The 17,418-nt window shown below is 42.3% G+C and overlaps 4 protein-coding genes across 9 annotated transcripts; 2 read left to right on the top strand and 2 right to left on the bottom strand.

Moving 5' to 3' along the window:
* Positions 1 to 506: 506 nt before the first annotated feature.
* LOC144022652 (trypsin-3) lies at positions 507 to 2,405 on the bottom strand. Its single transcript, XM_077527634.1, has 5 exons — positions 2,292 to 2,405; positions 2,027 to 2,189; positions 1,025 to 1,278; positions 813 to 949; positions 507 to 732 (listed from the first exon to the last, which is right to left on the bottom strand). Exons 1-5 carry the CDS (start codon positions 2,329 to 2,331, stop codon positions 583 to 585), a joined length of 744 nt encoding a protein of 247 aa, XP_077383760.1. The 5' UTR covers positions 2,332 to 2,405; the 3' UTR covers positions 507 to 582.
* A 1,426-nt stretch (positions 2,406 to 3,831) lies between these two features.
* Positions 3,832 to 13,115, bottom strand: LOC144022650 (trypsin-3-like). 3 transcript variants are annotated; one of them, XM_077527632.1, is made up of 7 exons: positions 6,964 to 7,292; positions 5,732 to 5,778; positions 5,540 to 5,588; positions 5,303 to 5,465; positions 4,336 to 4,589; positions 4,124 to 4,260; positions 3,832 to 4,043 (listed from the first exon to the last, which is right to left on the bottom strand). In XM_077527632.1, exons 2-7 carry the CDS (start codon positions 5,774 to 5,776, stop codon positions 3,894 to 3,896), a joined length of 798 nt encoding a protein of 265 aa, XP_077383758.1. In that variant the 5' UTR covers positions 5,777 to 5,778; positions 6,964 to 7,292; the 3' UTR covers positions 3,832 to 3,893. The 3 variants fall into 3 exon arrangements, with proteins under 3 accessions (XP_077383758.1, XP_077383757.1, XP_077383759.1); XM_077527631.1 differs by having other exon boundaries at positions 5,732 to 7,292; XM_077527633.1 differs by lacking the exons at positions 5,540 to 5,588; positions 5,732 to 5,778; positions 6,964 to 7,292 and adding an exon at positions 12,857 to 13,115 and having other exon boundaries at positions 3,833 to 4,043.
* On the top strand, positions 7,003 to 12,630 carry LOC144022648 (uncharacterized). Of its 3 annotated transcripts, XM_077527628.1 has the most exons (5): positions 7,003 to 7,142; positions 7,451 to 7,535; positions 8,228 to 8,588; positions 8,680 to 9,102; positions 10,256 to 12,630. In XM_077527628.1, the coding sequence occupies exons 3-5, from the start codon at positions 8,333 to 8,335 to the stop codon at positions 11,020 to 11,022; spliced, it is 1,446 nt and encodes a 481-aa protein (XP_077383754.1). In that variant the 5' UTR covers positions 7,003 to 7,142; positions 7,451 to 7,535; positions 8,228 to 8,332; the 3' UTR covers positions 11,023 to 12,630. The 3 variants fall into 3 exon arrangements, with proteins under 3 accessions (XP_077383754.1, XP_077383752.1, XP_077383753.1); XM_077527626.1 differs by having other exon boundaries at positions 7,451 to 8,588; XM_077527627.1 differs by having other exon boundaries at positions 7,017 to 7,142; positions 7,422 to 8,588.
* Positions 12,718 to 17,285, top strand: LOC144022649 (uncharacterized). Of its 2 annotated transcripts, none has more exons than XM_077527629.1 (4): positions 12,718 to 13,078; positions 13,929 to 14,765; positions 14,895 to 14,997; positions 16,017 to 17,285. In XM_077527629.1, the coding sequence occupies exons 1-3, from the start codon at positions 12,997 to 12,999 to the stop codon at positions 14,939 to 14,941; spliced, it is 966 nt and encodes a 321-aa protein (XP_077383755.1). In that variant the 5' UTR covers positions 12,718 to 12,996; the 3' UTR covers positions 14,942 to 14,997; positions 16,017 to 17,285. The 2 variants fall into 2 exon arrangements, with proteins under 2 accessions (XP_077383755.1, XP_077383756.1); XM_077527630.1 differs by having other exon boundaries at positions 14,895 to 15,069.
* The last annotated feature ends 133 nt before the right edge of the window (positions 17,286 to 17,418 follow it).

Genomic DNA, 17,418 nt, shown 5'->3' with positions numbered 1-17,418 from the left:
ATCTACTCAGGCATACAGACTTTTTATTTTTTATTTTATTAAACATTCTTCACCTTTTGGCAATTTTTGGTAGATTTTCTGAGTGTTTGGAACAAATCTGCATGTGAGCAGTGGCTACAATGTTCATAAACCCGATTTACGTGGAACATTTCTTACTTTATACAGTTAAGAAGCTTGCCAACACTATTCTCTAATAGTCCTCATTGTTGCTGAATTAAATTGTAGCTCACTGTTTATGTTAGGAGTTAGCTGACATTTTTTCTACTTATGTAACAGGCTCAGTTGTCTGATTTAGAATGGCGCAAGCTAGCTGACCTGTCCTGTGCGTTGTATTAGAGCCAAGGTGCTATCGACATGCTAACTGACAGAATGCCTTTATCTTTGCCAACTCTTTGTGGGAATTAAATTGTTAAAATGTACAAAATAGTTGAATTTGAGCTCACCACCCCTAAACCTGACGCTAGAATCGCTCGAGATGTTTAAAGTACATCAATAAACAAAGGAGCTTACATTTACAGTTTATTTTCTTGAAACAGACTTTAAATGGTTCACGGGACAAATGTTCCAACAAGCAAAATGTCTTTAGTTGGACGACATGGTGTTGCGAATCCAGGAGTTGTAGTTGCAGACCTTGGCGTAGACACCAGGCTTGTTCCTCTGGGCGCAACCGTAACCCCAGGACACGACACCCTGAAGCTGTCCGTTACACACCACGGGGCCGCCAGAGTCTCCCTGCACAGGTACAATTTACAAACTAGGTGAACTCAAAAGGTTTTGTTCACTTGAAGAATGTGTGCGATGTTTGCTCGTACCTGGCAGGAGTCTTTGCCTCCCTCAAGGAATCCAGCACAGAACATGTTGGAGGTGATCTGTCCGGGATAGGAGTTCCTGCAGCTGGTGTCGCTCAGGATGGGGGCATCCAGACACCTCAGACGATCAGGGTAGTTGCCTGAAGAGGAAGAAAAGAACACACGTGAGTGTTGATACGTCAACAAATGGCTCCCCTGTGATGGTTTTTACGGACTTCCAGAGCTGCTCATGTTGCCCCATCCGGAGATCAGACAGCGGGTGCCTGAGCTGGCGCAGCCGGAGGGCAGGGACACGGTGCGCACGTAGCTGTTGAGGGTGGCGGGCTTGCTCAGCTTGATGAGCATGATGTCGTTGTCCAGGTTGCGGCTGTTGTATCTGGGATGTCTGATGATCTTAGAGGAGCTGATGTACTGCTCCGTGCCCTCGTTGACGGCGATGTTGTGCTCACCCAGACGCACCTGGATGCGGCTGCGCGGAAAAAAACACCGCGGTTATGGGGAGGGGGAAGTCAACCACAAACATATCTTTCTGGTTAATGTTACATTTGTGGATTATGAGTTATAAAGAAAATCCATCTGTTTTTATCCATCACAGGGGGCGGCCATTTTGCCACTTGTTGTCGACTGAAGATGACATCACAGGTGCGCAGAACGACCAATCATAGCTCCACTGTTTTGTGAAGCTGAGCTGTGATTGGTTGTTAGCTGAGACCTGAGCAACTGTGATGTCATTTTCACTCGACAGAAAGTGACAAAATGGCCGCCTTCTGATATTGATAAAAACTGCTGGATTTTGCTGCTTAACTCATATACCACCAACGCAATATTAACCAAAAATATCGTATTTAGACTAGAACATATTGTCAGAAATATTTTTTTTTGGATGACTTCATCTTTAACTCTTTGACTGCCAAAAACATTTAATAACGATTAGTGAAATTACGACGTATTCCGCCATAAACGTTAAATGACGTCAACTAAGTTTTTTTTATTTATTTATTTATTTTTCTCAGTGCAACGTCTAAGTGCAGCGCTGCCAGGTCATTGGGTTGAGGAATCAAAAACACTCTATGGGCAGCAGATGGAAGCATTGTATCTCTTTTTGTGACCGATCAAAACCATTGTCATATCATAAGGTCTTTTTTGTTGTTGTTGTTTGATAACGTGTGGCAGTAAAAGAGTTAAAATGAAGTTTCACGCCAGCCATGTTGACTTACGACTTGTAGCAGTGAGCAGCAGACACCACCCAGGTGCTGGAGATCAGGGAACCTCCACAGAAGTGGTAGCCAGCGTTCAGAGAGACCTGGTACGGTACCGAGTTCTTTCTGCACTCATATCCTCCAACGATCTTGTCGTCCTCATCGTCAATGGGAGCGGCAACTGATTGAATTACAGAAAGATCCAATAAGTGTCATATAGGTGATTTACAAATCAAATCAACCATGAAATATGATAATAATGACATCTCAGATCGATACTTACAAGCCACTGCGAACAGAGCCAGAAGAATGAGTGCCTTCATGGTGATTCCCGTGTGTGCCTTGGTGGCTGCTCAGTTCAGCTCCAGGACCTTATAAAGCTTGCCGCCTGGCTTCTATCTGACACGTGCTTCAATTTTTTTTTTTTTTTGCATAGCCTTATCTTGCCGACTTGTGTGAGAACACACACCTGGAAAGCAGCAGCGGAATGATTGATAATGTGAGCATCGGTTGCACCATAATGCCAGCGTACACTATGTAACATCAGCGAGAAAGAAGCTGCATTTCAACACTTTATGCACTTGTATGTAACAGATTATCCATCAACTCCAAAACACTCATTCTTTGATATTTCGTCTCTATTAGACATTTATATATGAATTTTTCCAGGTATGTGCTTAGTTCAATGAAAACTAGGATAACCTTTGGCTCCACAGTAAGCTGCGTTTTGAAAAGACAATTTGCTTTGAGATTTTCATTTGTGCCAACAACTCTTTCATAATCTGATAAATATTCATTTGAGGTAAAAGTCGGATGTGTGTGCAACCCAAAATGTTTTAGGATGAAGCGCTCAGATTTTTGAAACCGGGATTAGAAAAGAATATATAATGTCAAAATGAGTCTGAATAATAATTCTGTAATGTGTATGGTTAGAAGAGCTCTTCTCATCATGATTTTTTCTACATTGTTTTTCTACGCATCTATTTTAATGCCATTTAAAGGGATACTTTACTTATTAGCCATTTTTGGCAGTCAAACAATATTTTGCCTATAATAAATTTGATATTTTCATTATTTTTCATGTACAATTAGTACCTTTCAAAACACATTTTGCAACTTCCTGTCGACTGAAAATGACTTTATTTAAGCAAATCCTTGATGTTCATGAAGAGTTGATACTAGCTTATCTGAGCATGCTAAATAGCAACATGTGGCCACTTTGAAAAAGAGAACATTTTCAAGTCATGATGCCTCAGCACCTTAGATTCCTCCTGTGCAAGTCGTATCTATTCTTGGAAGGTCACATCTGTCCATTTTGACCTTTTTCTTCCAAGTAAATAGTGTGAAAGTGCATCTGGTAGGGACATTGAACTTTTTCCAAGTACACTTTCCACGCCCACTTCCATGCATATAACTTATCATCATAACCAGGTGTCTGATACTCCTACTGTGATACTGTGCTCGGTGGCACAGTACCAGTACCCGAACCAGGAGGTCATCATTTCATAATTTATCTCTCACTTTGCTTTATAAACATTCCACATGCATTCAAATCTTAGAATGCAGCTTTCAGCATTCCCATGCAAATTCTCTAGAAATTGCACTAGGTTCAGTTGTTCTAAAGTATTACTATTTTATATGTTTGTATCTTGTGTATGTTTTCTTACTGTAGTTTGTAGAAATCACATTGTACAGTTTGATGTCTTGATTTTTATATAGGCTTCAGCTAGCCAACGACCCTAATAAGGACACGTGTTTTAGAAAATGGATGGATGGATACTCAGTGGAGCAGTTTCATCTGTTCTTCTTGCATATACAGCAGTGCAACACAAGCACGAGTTGGATTTAAATTGTTTATTTCTTAGTTCTGCCAAGCAAAATGTCTTCAGTTGGATGACATGGTGTTGCGAATCCAGGAGTTGTAGTTGCAGACCTTGGCGTAGACACCAGGCTTGTTCCTCTGGGCGCAACCGTAACCCCAGGACACGACACCCTGAAGCTGTCCATTACACACCACGGGGCCGCCAGAGTCTCCCTGCACAGGTACAATTTACAAATTAGATGAACTCAAAAGGTTTTGTTCACTTGAAGAATGTGTGCGATGTTTGCTCGTACCTGGCAGGAGTCTTTGCCTCCCTCCAGGAATCCAGCACAGAACATGTTGGAGGTGATCTGCCCGGGATAGGAGTTCCTGCAGCTGGTGTCGCTCAGGATGGGGGCATCCAGACACCTCAGACGATCAGGGTAGTTGCCTGAAGAGGAAGAAAAGAACACACGTGAGTGTTGATACGTCAGCAAATGGCTCCCCTGTGACGGTTTTTACAGACTTCCAGAGCTGCTCATGTTGCCCCATCCGGAGATCAGACAGCGGGTGCCTGAGCTGGCGCAGCCGGAGGGCAGGGACACGGTGCGCACGTAGCTGTTGAGGGTGGCGGGCTTGCTCAGCTTGATGAGCATGATGTCGTTGTCCAGGTTGCGGCTGTTGTATCTGGGATGTCTGATGATCTTAGAGGAGCTGATGAACTGCTCCGTGCCCTCGTTGACGGCGATGTTGTGCTCACCCAGACGCACCTGGATGCGGCTGCGCGGAAAAACACCGCGGTTATGTGGGGTTTAAAGGGGAAGTCAACCGCAAACATATCTTTCTGGTTAACAATACATTTGTGGATTATGAGTTATAAAGCAAAATCCGTCATTTTGCCACTTGTTGTCGACTTAAGATGACATCACAGTTGCGCAGAACGGCCAATCACTGCTCCACTGTTTTGTGAAGCTGAGCTGTGATTGGTTGTTAGCTGAGACCTGAGCAACTGTGATGTCATTTTCACTCGACAACAATTGACAAAAAGGCCGCCTTCTGATATTGATAAAAACTGCTGGATTTTGCTGCTTAACTCATATACCACCAATGCAATATTAATCAAAAATATTGTATTTAGACTAGAACATATTGTCAAATATTTTTTTTTGGTTGACTTCCTCTTTGACTCTTTGACCGCCAAAAACGTTTAATAACGATCAGTTAAATCACGACGTATGCCGCCATAAACGTTAAATGACGTCAACTAAGTTTTTATTTATTTATTTTTTTTCTCAGTGCAGCATCTAAGTGCAGCGCTGCCAGGTCATGGGTTGTGGAATCAAAAACACTCTATGGCCAGCAGATGGAAGCATTATATCTCTTTTTGTGACCGATCAAAACCGTTGTCATGTCATAAGGTTTTTTTTTTTGTTTGATAACGTGTGGCAGTAAAAGAGTTAAAATGAAGTTTCACGCCAGCCATGTTGACTTACGACTTGTAGCAGTGAGCAGCAGACACCACCCAGGTGCTGGAGATCAGGGAACCTCCACAGAAGTGGTAGCCAGCATTCAGAGAGACCTGGTAGGGTACCGAATTCTTTCTGCACTCATATCCTCCAACGATCTTGTCGTCCTCATCGTCAATGGGAGCAGCAACTGCAATTCAAACATAGCATTTTTCTCTCAAGCAAAAAGCATCAATTGGCCACAGAATCGCAGCGAATACTCACAAGCTGCCGCGCACAAGGCAAGGACAATCAAGTACTTCATGGTTGTGTTCTAAAGCCAGTGGACCGACACAGTTCAGGAACAGCACTGGCGGGTTTATATACCTCGGAACTGTCTACTCGCTCAATTCTTTATCTAAGACCCGCTAAAGGACTTTCCCATGTACAGTGCAAAATGATTAAATATTACCTCACCTGGGAAGTGCACCAGCATGGTCTAAGCTGTTTTCCGTTGCTCATTTCTCAATGGACAGATGTAAATTGAAATATTAAAGAGCACACAGTGCCAGACATCATTTTCAAAAGACAAAAGACTGAAGGTAGATTATGTAGACATGACCATCTAGTGTTTGTCAAACTTTTGAGGCTTGGCACATTGTTACAAAAACTGGAATCACATTGATTATGTAATAATTTCCCAAGACACAGCTGCTCAGCTCACACGGTGCACACACTGGTTGGAATGATCATACTTTGAAAATAGGGTGCAATACGTATCACGATACAGGGGTTACTATACGTTGCATATCGCGATACAGATATTTTACATTACTTTATGATAACGGTAATGTGTATACACAAATGATATTTTTATTATGCTGGATGGCAAAAATTTTTTCATCTTCTCATGATAGCGGCACTTTGTATACCGCCAGCACCATACCGAGTCGAAGTGCAACTGTTAGAGATGCACCAAGAAACTTTATGAATGTGCAATATTGTTTCTGAGACCCCCGGATTATAAAGTGATTCATTCATCCATCCATTTAGTTAACCGCTTATTCCTCACAAGGGTCGCGGGGGTGCTGGAGCCTATCCCAGCTGGCTTTGGGCAGTAGGCTGGGTACACCCTGAACTGGCTGCCAACCAATTACAGATTGCAAAGTGACCCAAAACAGTTTTTATTTTTAGCAAACCCACACAATATGCTGTATATTTGTACACACATTTTTTTCGTACAGCAGCTTTAGTTTCAGAAAAAACAAAACGTTTCAAAAGCATGTTTTTTAAAATGACATACACATTCTGAAAATAAGTGTCCACTTCCACACATTTGGAGATGAATGAATTTCAAGAATGGCATTGTTTATAGAAAACAATATAGTAAACTGACAGTAAACAAATAAATTTATCTTTTGTACATATGTATAGTTTAGAGTACGTATTTCTTTACATTTAAACACTATTTGTACTTTTACCAGATTATTATTATTATTATTATTATTATTTACTTGCGTATATTATCTGTACGATTACTTAAGTACAATGTAAGTAATTTACCTTTATGCTTTTATTGTCATGTAAATATGATCTTTGTTGTTGTTGTTTAAATTTTCAAAAACAATGGAAGTAGTAGTTTAATATTTGTAAATACGCCCTGTGATTTTTTTTATTAACCATATTCAAAAGTAGTTAGTTATGTATACCAAAAAAAACACAAAAAAACCCCTTGTGTCCAACTGTGATTGGTGCGACGCTCCTCTCCCCGATGACGTCAACAGAGAGCGACGGTCTCCGGTTTGTGTATCGTTGCTGAGCTAACAGCTGCGCGGATTGTGTTTTGCCTCCCCACGTCTCTCTCTCCTCCGCACGTCGTTGTCATGAGGTAAGAAAAAGACCAATTTTAATATTTTTTAACCTAGAATAATATCCGCGTCAGTCTTGATGACACGTCTAACCTTCAAATTTGGCGCAATATGTGCTAGCGTGTTAGCTAACGTCTAGCTTCTTCCTGGCTCTGTCACCGTGTCAACGTATGGCTAGTGCGCAATCGTTGCGGTCGTGGTGTGGTCCGAACTGCGCATCGATGCGACGCAGCGCAAAAACGAACAACGCGGCCCTCTATAATTGTGCGTGTGTATGTGTCTGTGGCGCGTTTGTGAAGCGTGTCATGTCTGTTTGTTGTCTTTTTAGCGTCGGAGGGGATCCTCAGGCTGGGATGATGCAGCTCTGTCAAAACAGCTGGGCGGTCAGATGAACACGACACTGGCCCATTTAAGTATATTTTATTAACACTGGGGGTTTACAGACAAGGGGGGCATGTTTTTATTGGCTTGTCTGAGTACATATGCGACATGTCACACAGCTTATTGATCCATGTATGTTGTGTGCTTTAATATTGGTTTATGTATAGTTTGGTGCATTGGCAATACTTGAGCTATAGTGTAAATAAAATGTATTTATATAGCTGCAGCTCTCGTTAAAGCTGACATGAACTTCCAATTCCATCCCATTACACAGTTTTCAAAACTGTGGCATCATTAGCTTGAATATTTTAATAAAATACGGGGAATTAAAAGCTCTTTAAATTCCACTCCGGTACCTGGGCCTTCAGTTGACATCTTAATCCACCCCTTAATACTACCACTATCACGTTGCTATCATAAAAAAACATCAATAACGTAATATAACAGCACATACCAGCAACTGGACCATGTTTACTACATCATACAGCTGGTGATGTGGAGAGAGCACTTCTGATTCTGAAATCTGATTGGTCAAAGAAAAATATTTAACAATGCACTACAGGGAGCAGTGCAGCCAAGAGAAACCTTATAAAATGAGAACAGACTGTTGGAAATAAATGAAAACAAATTTGAATTAAACAAAAATGTTAGATTTTAGGTTGTAAATGTTGGTGATAGATTCTGATTTCCACCACTACAGTGCAGTGAGCTTATAATGTCTTAGGCAGTATCTGCAGCGAAACGCTGACCCGGTGTTAATGGGGCCACGCTCGTCAGCACCAGAATTGACCGCCCAGTCAGTTCTACGCTAAAACCGGCCCCCCAACCCATGACGGACTACTGCGAGGACGGGGGGCTGCTGTATGAGCAATCTCCTCCCATGCACATCAAAGTGGAGTCTCCCGAGGGACACTCCGCAGGGGGGGCTTCCGACAACGGCTTCCCCAGGGATGACGACGACTCTGAGGGCAGCTGTGACCAGAGCAGTGCGCCGCGCGCGGGGTTGCCCTTCAACGTGGTAGTGGTGCACCCCACACTGATGGCGCCCGGCATGTCCTCAGACGACCTCTTGTCCGTCGAACAAAGTAAGCATCGCTGCTCAGTTTGTGGACAAGAAACTTTGCATTTTTTTCTCTCAATTTATGAACCTTCTGTTGTTGTTTGTGACTCCTACAGACAGAGCTATGTCAGCTGCATTGGCTGCGAATGGCGCAGGCAAACGAAAAAGTCGCTTCAGCGGCGCCGAGCTGGAGGTGCTGGTGTCCGAGGTGACGCGGTGTGAAGGAGAGCTGTTCGGCCCGGCGGGGAGGCTCCGACGCCGCGAGAGGGAACGCATATGGGCCGGAATCCTCGAGAGGGTCAACGCCGTGTCCAGAGTCCCGCGTACGCTTCGGGAGGTCAAGAAGCGTTGGGATGACCTGAAGAGACGCAACGGCGGCCGGCTGGCGGACGCCCGCCACCGAAGCTGGTCTCTGCCCTCCGGCAGAGCCTCGATGCTCGGACAGTCTTCTCAGTCCAGCCCCAGGCTTCAACACGGCAAGCAAAAGCAAAGCTCCAGACCGAAGCCCACGTTCACATGCTTTCCTGAGTCGGACACAGGTAAACTGACTTGCTTGGTATATTTCAGGGATTTTGAGGGGAGCACAAAAAACATGATTATTGACGCGTGCTATACACGTGTACGAACTACTTTGGGCAAAACGGATGTAAATATTTTCTTAGATGACCTTTGATAACCTTTGACCGGGACCAGCATGCCTTGCGCGCGCTGAGATTCCAATTCGATTAGCATGACATGATGCATAAAGTAATTTCAAACATGGCGGTTTTAACGCTACAAGGTTATATGTAGAAAAACACAGACTTACAGGCGGTTTAGGAGTTCCAGGTGAACTTTTATCCACGAGTCCCTCGGACAATCTGCCACAAGGAATTCGGTACAGTATTGCCTTTAGCCGCCAGAGGCCGCGCTCCCTTCCCCTCCTCTCTGCAGGCTCTAAGCGGTTCAAGCGCTCAAAGGCCCGCCCCTAATCCCGCCCCCCCTCCCCGTTAAAACACTGTCAATAAGTTGAAACTGAAAAAAAGAGAAGTGAAACTGAAACCCAGCGAGTTGAAACTGAAAAACCGTGAAACTCGGAAAAAAAAAAAAAAAGCGTAAAAAAAAAATATATATATATATATATATATGCATATTGGCATTGAAAAAGACATCATAAAAAAAAAAATATGGTTAAAGAAAAGTGTTTTTTCAATGTTTGTATTTTATTTTTCAATACAACCTTTTACAATGCCAATTCTGGTTTTACAATGCCAATACTTGTTTCAATGCCACTGCAGCTTTTTCTAAAATGACATTTTTTTTTTCCAATACCAAATCTTATTGACAGTGTTGTGGCTCCAAAATTCAGAAGCACAACAAAGCAAACTGTAGTAAGATGACCGTTTTTAAAACACTTGAGTATTATTAATATTCATAAATGGGACCTTGACACATAGCATACTCTTTATTCACCACAGTGTTTTGAGGGGAAATTGTGGTATTATTTTAGTTGTAAATAGTTTATTTGTATATATATTTTTAAAAATACTCTTGTGAGCCTTGTCAAATGTCATTTTTAGTCCATGGCTGCTGAAAGTGAATGGCGGGCCACAAGTAACCCCCCAGGCCGTAGTTTGGACACACCTGCCCTTTAGAGTAGTACCAATGCAGTGAGCCTTGCTTCGAAAACACATTTTATGCTCCCGTTTTCAGGTTTTGGAGGCGAGGGCTCCGAGAAAGATGCCTTGGACAAGGATGAGGACAATCCAGAGCCGGAGCGAGACGTTGGGGTCCCTGACTGCGAAGACGAAGACAACAGCATGGAAGACAAACTCGGCCTCGGGTTAGGCCTGGGCATCGGAGCCCCTCCCGCTTCGGAACGATGGCTGCCACCCTCCCCGCTGTACAGCGCCCCCTTCCTCAACGGCAGCCCGGATCCCGGCAGCCCGCAGCCGTCGCTCGGAGCGCAACAGGGCCCCCTGGAGGCGCCGCCGCGCGGCTCCTGGCTGGAAGATGAGCTCCGAGGGCTGGGAGAGGCAGCCATTCAGCTGGGAAACCGCGTGGACACGAGTCTGCGGGAATTCGCCGACTGTTTCAGACAGGACATGAGAACGCTGGTGGCGTCGCAGGAGGCGCTGGCGCTCAGTCTCCAGCAAAACAACGTCCTCCTGCAGAGGCTGTTGGGAGTGCTGGAGGCGCAGCAGCAGCAGCAACAACGCGTGCAACAAACGCAATACTCGCAGGCGTCGCAGCAACAACACTTACAGCAACAGATCGAAGTACAACAACAACACAAACTACATCAGCACCAGCTGACTCGGCATTCAGACAGCCCTTCCGCCGGAACCGCGGTTCCTTCGCCGTCCTCGCCGGACCTACAAGCCACTTTGCCCTCGCATCCGCCCGCGGGCGTGAACGGGTGCGCGCAGAAACCGCGGCGAGGGAGAGCTTTCGATCACAGGCGCAGGAGGCGACGCTGAGAACGGACGGGTGACGGTTCAAAGCACACACTTTACATACCTGATCATGAAGGATGTGACGGTGAATCTTGTTTTTGTTTTCTATTGCTATAGTATTTGGAGTCTTGCTTCAGAAATACCCATTGCACTTAAAAGTTGTCCTTAGAATGAACTATTAGACGTGAGCTTATAGGGTGGCCTTAAATTTAACTGTACATATTCTTACATATTCTTATAAAACCTCCTGACAAATACAGTTGAGGAACAACTCGACCCCTTTAGACACATTTTCCCTAGTCCAGAATTTACTGGAGGTGCTGGTGTTTACGTTCATGCTTTTCAATAGAGCTTGTAATGTGTAAACATTGTCATGTAATGAAATGTCTAACTTTTGCGGGGGAGGATGGTTACAACTAGGGCTGAACAATTTTGAAAAATAATAATAAAAAATAAAAAATCCCCCTCAATATTGCAATTGCGATTTAATGTGCTATTTTCAAAGCTTTTTTTGTATACAAACAAGCAATAAATTAGCTTATTACAATAAACAATATCAGATTTCTTTGTATATATAAATGTTTTATAGATGCAAAAATATTTTAAGCCATCACGATGACATCACAAAATGTGGTGTAAACATAAACCAATAAATCATAAATCAGATTACAATGATGGAAAATAATCTGTGGCTTAGTCATGTTAACTGTTCATGAAACGACCATATGGAAATATAAAAAAATAAAACCTACCAACCGACCAAAATGAAGCTGTTTTTGTTTCTCTTCCAAATTGCTTTGTGATTTGAAAAATTACAATCTTCTGCATAGTGACGAAGATTTGAATTCGATTTCTTGTTCAGCCCTAGTAGCCAACAATACTACTCCCAAAAAGTTCGGGATATTCAGCTTTCAGGTGAAATTTCAGGTGACCTTAATTTGACCTTTTCCAAATTTATACTGTAGGTGTAAACTGTTCGTTTCAGTATATTATGCAATATTACGAGCAAGAAACTGAGGCAACATTCACAACACGTGACTACTAAATTTTCAAGTTGAATTAGAATTGGTAGCATGATCACGTTTAGATATCATGAAATGACGCCTCAAATCCATCAATAGTGCTATTATGAGGCTTCAAACAGGAAATTGTCAGAGGAACGTGGCCACTGAGATTTCGACTGTCACAGAAAGGCATCCTGAAATTTCACCCTTACAGCCCAATATGCCTAACTTTTTGTTTATTGTATATTGTATTACAACTGCTATTGTAACTACCTGCTAATGTGTGCCTGTGTTTTAGCAGTTTCATTGACACTTTTTCAACTTTGCCAACACATTAAAATGTGTTGAGTTCAATGCAATCTGAGATAAAAAGAAAAAAAGAGCACCCGTTTTTGCTTGTATGCAACATCAAGAAAAAGCTAGAGACATCACAGTAGGTTTGAGTCAAATTCTTAGGGTGGAATTCAAGCATACGTAAATATGTAGGGCAATTATATTTCTGCATGCAGTGCGATTTGTGTGTAGATGGTCTAAAAACTAAAACAACATATTGCAATCATATTTATAGTTTTGCACAAGCTATATTTTGTAATGTATTAACACATAAATAAAAGTAAGACTGGTTGATCACCTGTGGCATTCTTATCCAACAGGGTCAATCTCACTTTAATTGTCGGCAACGGCTAGTTTTAATTTGAAATCTTGGCACGCAGAGCAACGCCATTTCCGCTTTGAGCTTGGTGATTGGCGACTAGCTCAGCTGAGCAAAGAGCAGTATCCAGGCCGTTAGTGCAAGGGGGAAATATGGCTACGTATCGCCACAGCAGTCTCCAAAACAACCTAACTTAACTTACCGACCGAGTAAGTAAAACCCGTTCCAGTTTTCAAGACAGGCGCGGTTGTACTCGAAAGCGCCTCGGGCCAGGAGGGAGAAACCACATTTAATCCACTCGGGGAGTGCGACGACGGCGTATGTTAATCACCAGAGCCAAAAATGGCCGAGTCACCAGGAGGCGAACGGCGGCGGACCTTCGACTTTTCCGAGTCCGAATACGAGGACGACTCGGAAGAAAACGGTACGTGTTAGCTCGAGCTTGCAGGCTAACCAAAACTTTGCCCTATGTCGTCAGTTTGTGGGCCATTATTTTTTGGTCATGTTTTAAAGAAACAGTGTACAGTTAATGAACCGACATATATATTTTATTTTGTTTTGATCAACCATAAAGCGATTTTTTTTTTTCATTTCTCACGCATTTTTGCCGCAACCTTGTTACAAATCATGCAGGCACATGATAAATCGTCTACAATTAAAAAGGAAATGTTATTCGGATAATTAAATTTTAGCATGATTTAAGTATCAAGGTTGCACATAAATACTAATTCAATAGTTTATTTTCAAGATGCATCCTATGCTATACTAACTGGTCAAGAACAAATTTAGCTATGTTAATACGAAGAAAAACTTATGTTACTCTTTTGGCGGTGGCTATTTTTGCCTTGACCGGCAACTACCGCTATTTTGCCGTGAACGACTCTGATTGGGCAATCTGGGCGTGGTTCCTTTCTCGCTCCACCCCCTTCCGTGTTTATTCTCCAAGTTTTCGTTTTGTTTTGCCAACTGTAGACTGCTATCGACATTACCTGCCTAATCCTAAACATAACCCTCAAACTGTTATCGGCATTACCAGCCAAATCCTAACCTAACCCTCAGAGCACTCTTGTCAATAAATACCAGTAAACTATTTATTTATTTAAAAAAAATGTTAAAAGCAGGATTCGAACCTGTGACCCCTCCTTTTGGGGTGAGTACCCAAACTATTACGCCACGATTTAGCTCTACTTTTCCTTGTGTGTTCATTTCTTCCTTTTGAATCAACCTATAATTTAATTTCAATTGATAACATGTTCCCTCGTTTTAATTTTCAGTTTTCGAGACTACTGAGAAAGTACTCTCAAAAAAGCAAGCTCTTTCTGACGTCGAGGGAATTCATGGGAAGACTGATCGTGCAAGCTCTGCGAAAGAACCATCTGAAGACCCAGTGGAAGCTGAGTACTCCATCGAGTATGTGATTGAAGATCACGGTGAGACGGACAAACGGAAGGACGCAAACCATAAAAAGTTTCGTATGGTGTGCAACGAGTGTGGAACGTCCTTCCCCCGCCGTGAGATGTTCTACCTTCACCGCCACTATCACGCGCACAAGGATGAACTCGTTCCCCTCAAATGTTTAGAATGCGGACTTTCCTTTAAGGACCGTCGCAGCCTCATGAAACACACACACGTGCATAAAGACGAGCCAAAGTATGAGGAGGAAGCTCGTTTTCAGTGTGCCGCATGCGATCAGTTTTTCCCGACGGCGCCAAAACTGCGGCGTCACAAATGCGACGATACCGACGACATGCCTTATCATTGCACCCTGTGCCGCAAGGAGTTTGTCGTCAAGTGCGCCGTCGCCAAGCACATGCTGAACCACTCTGAAGACGGCATGTGGACGTGCAAGGAGTGCGGTCGAGGATTTCCGGACTACAGGACGTTGCGCTGCCACCAGCGATGTCACCCTGTCCTTAAACCCTACGTGTGTCCGGAGTGCGGCGTGGCCTTCACGCACTTCTCCATCTTGGAAGCCCACCGACGCAAGCACGCTGAGGGACTACGCTCTTTTCTGTGTCCCATTTGTGGTAAGACCTTCATGTACAAGAGTCTCCTTCAACAGAGTCAGAATCTGCTCACCGGCGACAAGCTCTTCCATTGTCCTGATTGTGGTAAGAATTTGTTTTGAAATAGAATTAAGCTACACAAAGCCAACCTAATTTCTCCTTCCCACCAAGCAGGCCCTTTGTGTCTGCACTGGTACAAGGAAAAGAATGTTGAACTGTCTTCTTTGTCCCCAGACAAGCAGCTCACCAGCCAACCTGAGAGCCAACATGCAATTTCGTGAGGTGGAAGTATGAGTCACGAAAAAAAAGTGTCCGGCCACATCCGGAGATTGAAAAGGTTTGGTCTCCACACTGCCCATGCACTTACTGCGATGAGATAAGTTGAGGATGACCCTTTGAAAACCCGCAAGTACGTGGCGCAATATTCAGACAATTTTGAAATTTCAGTTTTAAAATCATACAAGTTGTCTTACTGGAAAAATATTCCACCATCGCTCAGTGTTAGAACTGCAGACAGATTCACAATTTCACAGTATTATGAGTGTTATTAAATTATGTGCAATGTGTGTACTGCAAAGCACAACTGGCTTACACAACTGCATGTCTGCAGTAAAGTAAACATTAGCTAATTTAATATAGCCTATCATTGCTAGTTAGAATGAATTGTAAACTCTGCTTTCGGTCACTTTATTGAACAAACTAACAAAATAAAAGTGTAATGAGCATAGAGTATGGCTATGGTAATAAGTGTAGGGGTTTCCTTTTTCTTTCAAAATAGATATAAATACAGTACTAGTATATGCTTGCTTTTGTGGATTTTCATCTATCATGGGTTGTTTTGAACTTGTAACTGTTTTTTGTTTTGTTTTTTTTAAATGGACCAAAAATGCCAAAATAAACAAAAGTGAAATAAAATGGATATAAAATATATTTAAAAAAAATAGATATTATATATAAATATAATTGTAAATATATACATAAAGTAAAAAAATACAAAAATAAAAAAAAGATTAAAAAAAATAAATAAATGTGGAAATAAATAAAAAAATATATAAGATTTAAATATGAATAAATAAAAAGGGTTTGCTCTCATATTTATTTCATGCTGCAGTCGTATAAAAATGTAAATAGCAACTACTCCGCTAAATACAAAATTGTGATGTTTACGTCAATCTGTGCATGTCACACGGCCGTAAAAACGGCTGCTCTGGTTATACTAGTGGCACATACAACTGACAGATCAGAATCTACATCACGTGTGAAGAGTTGACCAGAGATCTTGAATGTGAATTACAAAAAAAACAAAAAAAAACTGTAAATCAACAACCAACCACTTGTTGATGTTCATGTGTGCAGGCTTTAGAGGAGGATGGTCCAACAAAGATCTTTTGGACAAGCATGATGACGATCCAAAGATGTTGGGGATGCCGACTGTGGAAGACAAACTCGGATTACGTCTTTGCATCAGAGCACCTCCAACCTCAGAATGATGTCCGCCTTTCCCTCAATAGCAGCCTGGAACGCAGTCTTCAGCCGTCGCTCAGGGCACAACAGGGTCATCTCGAACCTCCCACGTGACTGCTGGCTCAGAGATGCAGTCATTCAGCTCGAAAATTGCGTGGACATGGGTCTCGGAACTCGCTGACTTTCAGACAGTACATGAGAACACGCGTTTTGTCACAGGAGGCGTTAGCATGTAGTCTCCAGCAAAATCCTCCTGCAGAGGCTGTTGGGTGTGCTGGATGGGCAGCAATAACACGCAACAAACACGCCACTTGAGATATTGCAGCAATGATATTTACAGTAGAAGATTGAAGTACAGTGAATCCCTGCTATTGGCGAGGTGTCATGACTGAGAACTGTTACAAATAGGGATGTAGCGATATCAAACATCACAATACGATATCATGATATGAAGGTCACGATGTGATATCACAATATTGTGGGGAGGTTGGTAATCTCAAAGATCTAAATATTGTGAAAAAATGAGCTCATACTTTATAAAAAAAAAACAAACAACTTATGCTTTTGTACAATACATCCATGAAAAATTATATATATAAAAATATATAAATATAATATATATATTGATGCACTTCCTTGCTAATGCAAGCACACACTGAGTTCCTCCACATATTGGCTCTGTTCACAAGAAATTACGTTCCCTTTCATCTGACCATTAGCGTGGATTTTAAACATAGAAGGATCAAAACATGCCTTGTGAAAATTAAATTGCACTAAAGAACTAGCCACCAGAGGGTGCTAGAATTGCACAAATGGAAATCAACCTGACTTTTTGAACAGATTTGCTGCTTTTAATATCGTGACGTGATGACGACTGTATATTGTGGCAGTTTTAATATCACGATCTTGCCGTTATCGTTACATCCCTAGTTGCAAATAGCGAAAATATGTGAAAATTTGATTCTTCCTCCTCTTCCCCCTTCGTAATTGCATAGGACACCCAGCAAAACGGAACATCCCCAAAAAAAGCTGTAATACAGCAACACCACAAACTACATCAGCTGCATTTCATTCTGCATTCAAGGACTGCATATTGCGATCTTTTTAGTTCAGTGCTGTATATTATAGATATGAAATGTATTAAAGTGCAAATAAATGTAAGACTGGTTGGTCTTTTGGGGGCATCATGGACGAGTAGGGATTTTGGTTTTAAATGGCCACATAGTGCTGGATTTTACATTTTCTCTCTGTGCATGTGTAGGTTTTCTCTAGTTATTCCGGCTTCGTCCAACAT

Source organism: Festucalex cinctus, chromosome 7, assembly GCF_051991245.1.
Source record: "Festucalex cinctus isolate MCC-2025b chromosome 7, RoL_Fcin_1.0, whole genome shotgun sequence".
NCBI lineage: Eukaryota > Metazoa > Chordata > Actinopteri > Syngnathiformes > Syngnathidae > Festucalex > Festucalex cinctus.
This window is presented reverse-complemented; position numbering and strand designations above follow the sequence as displayed.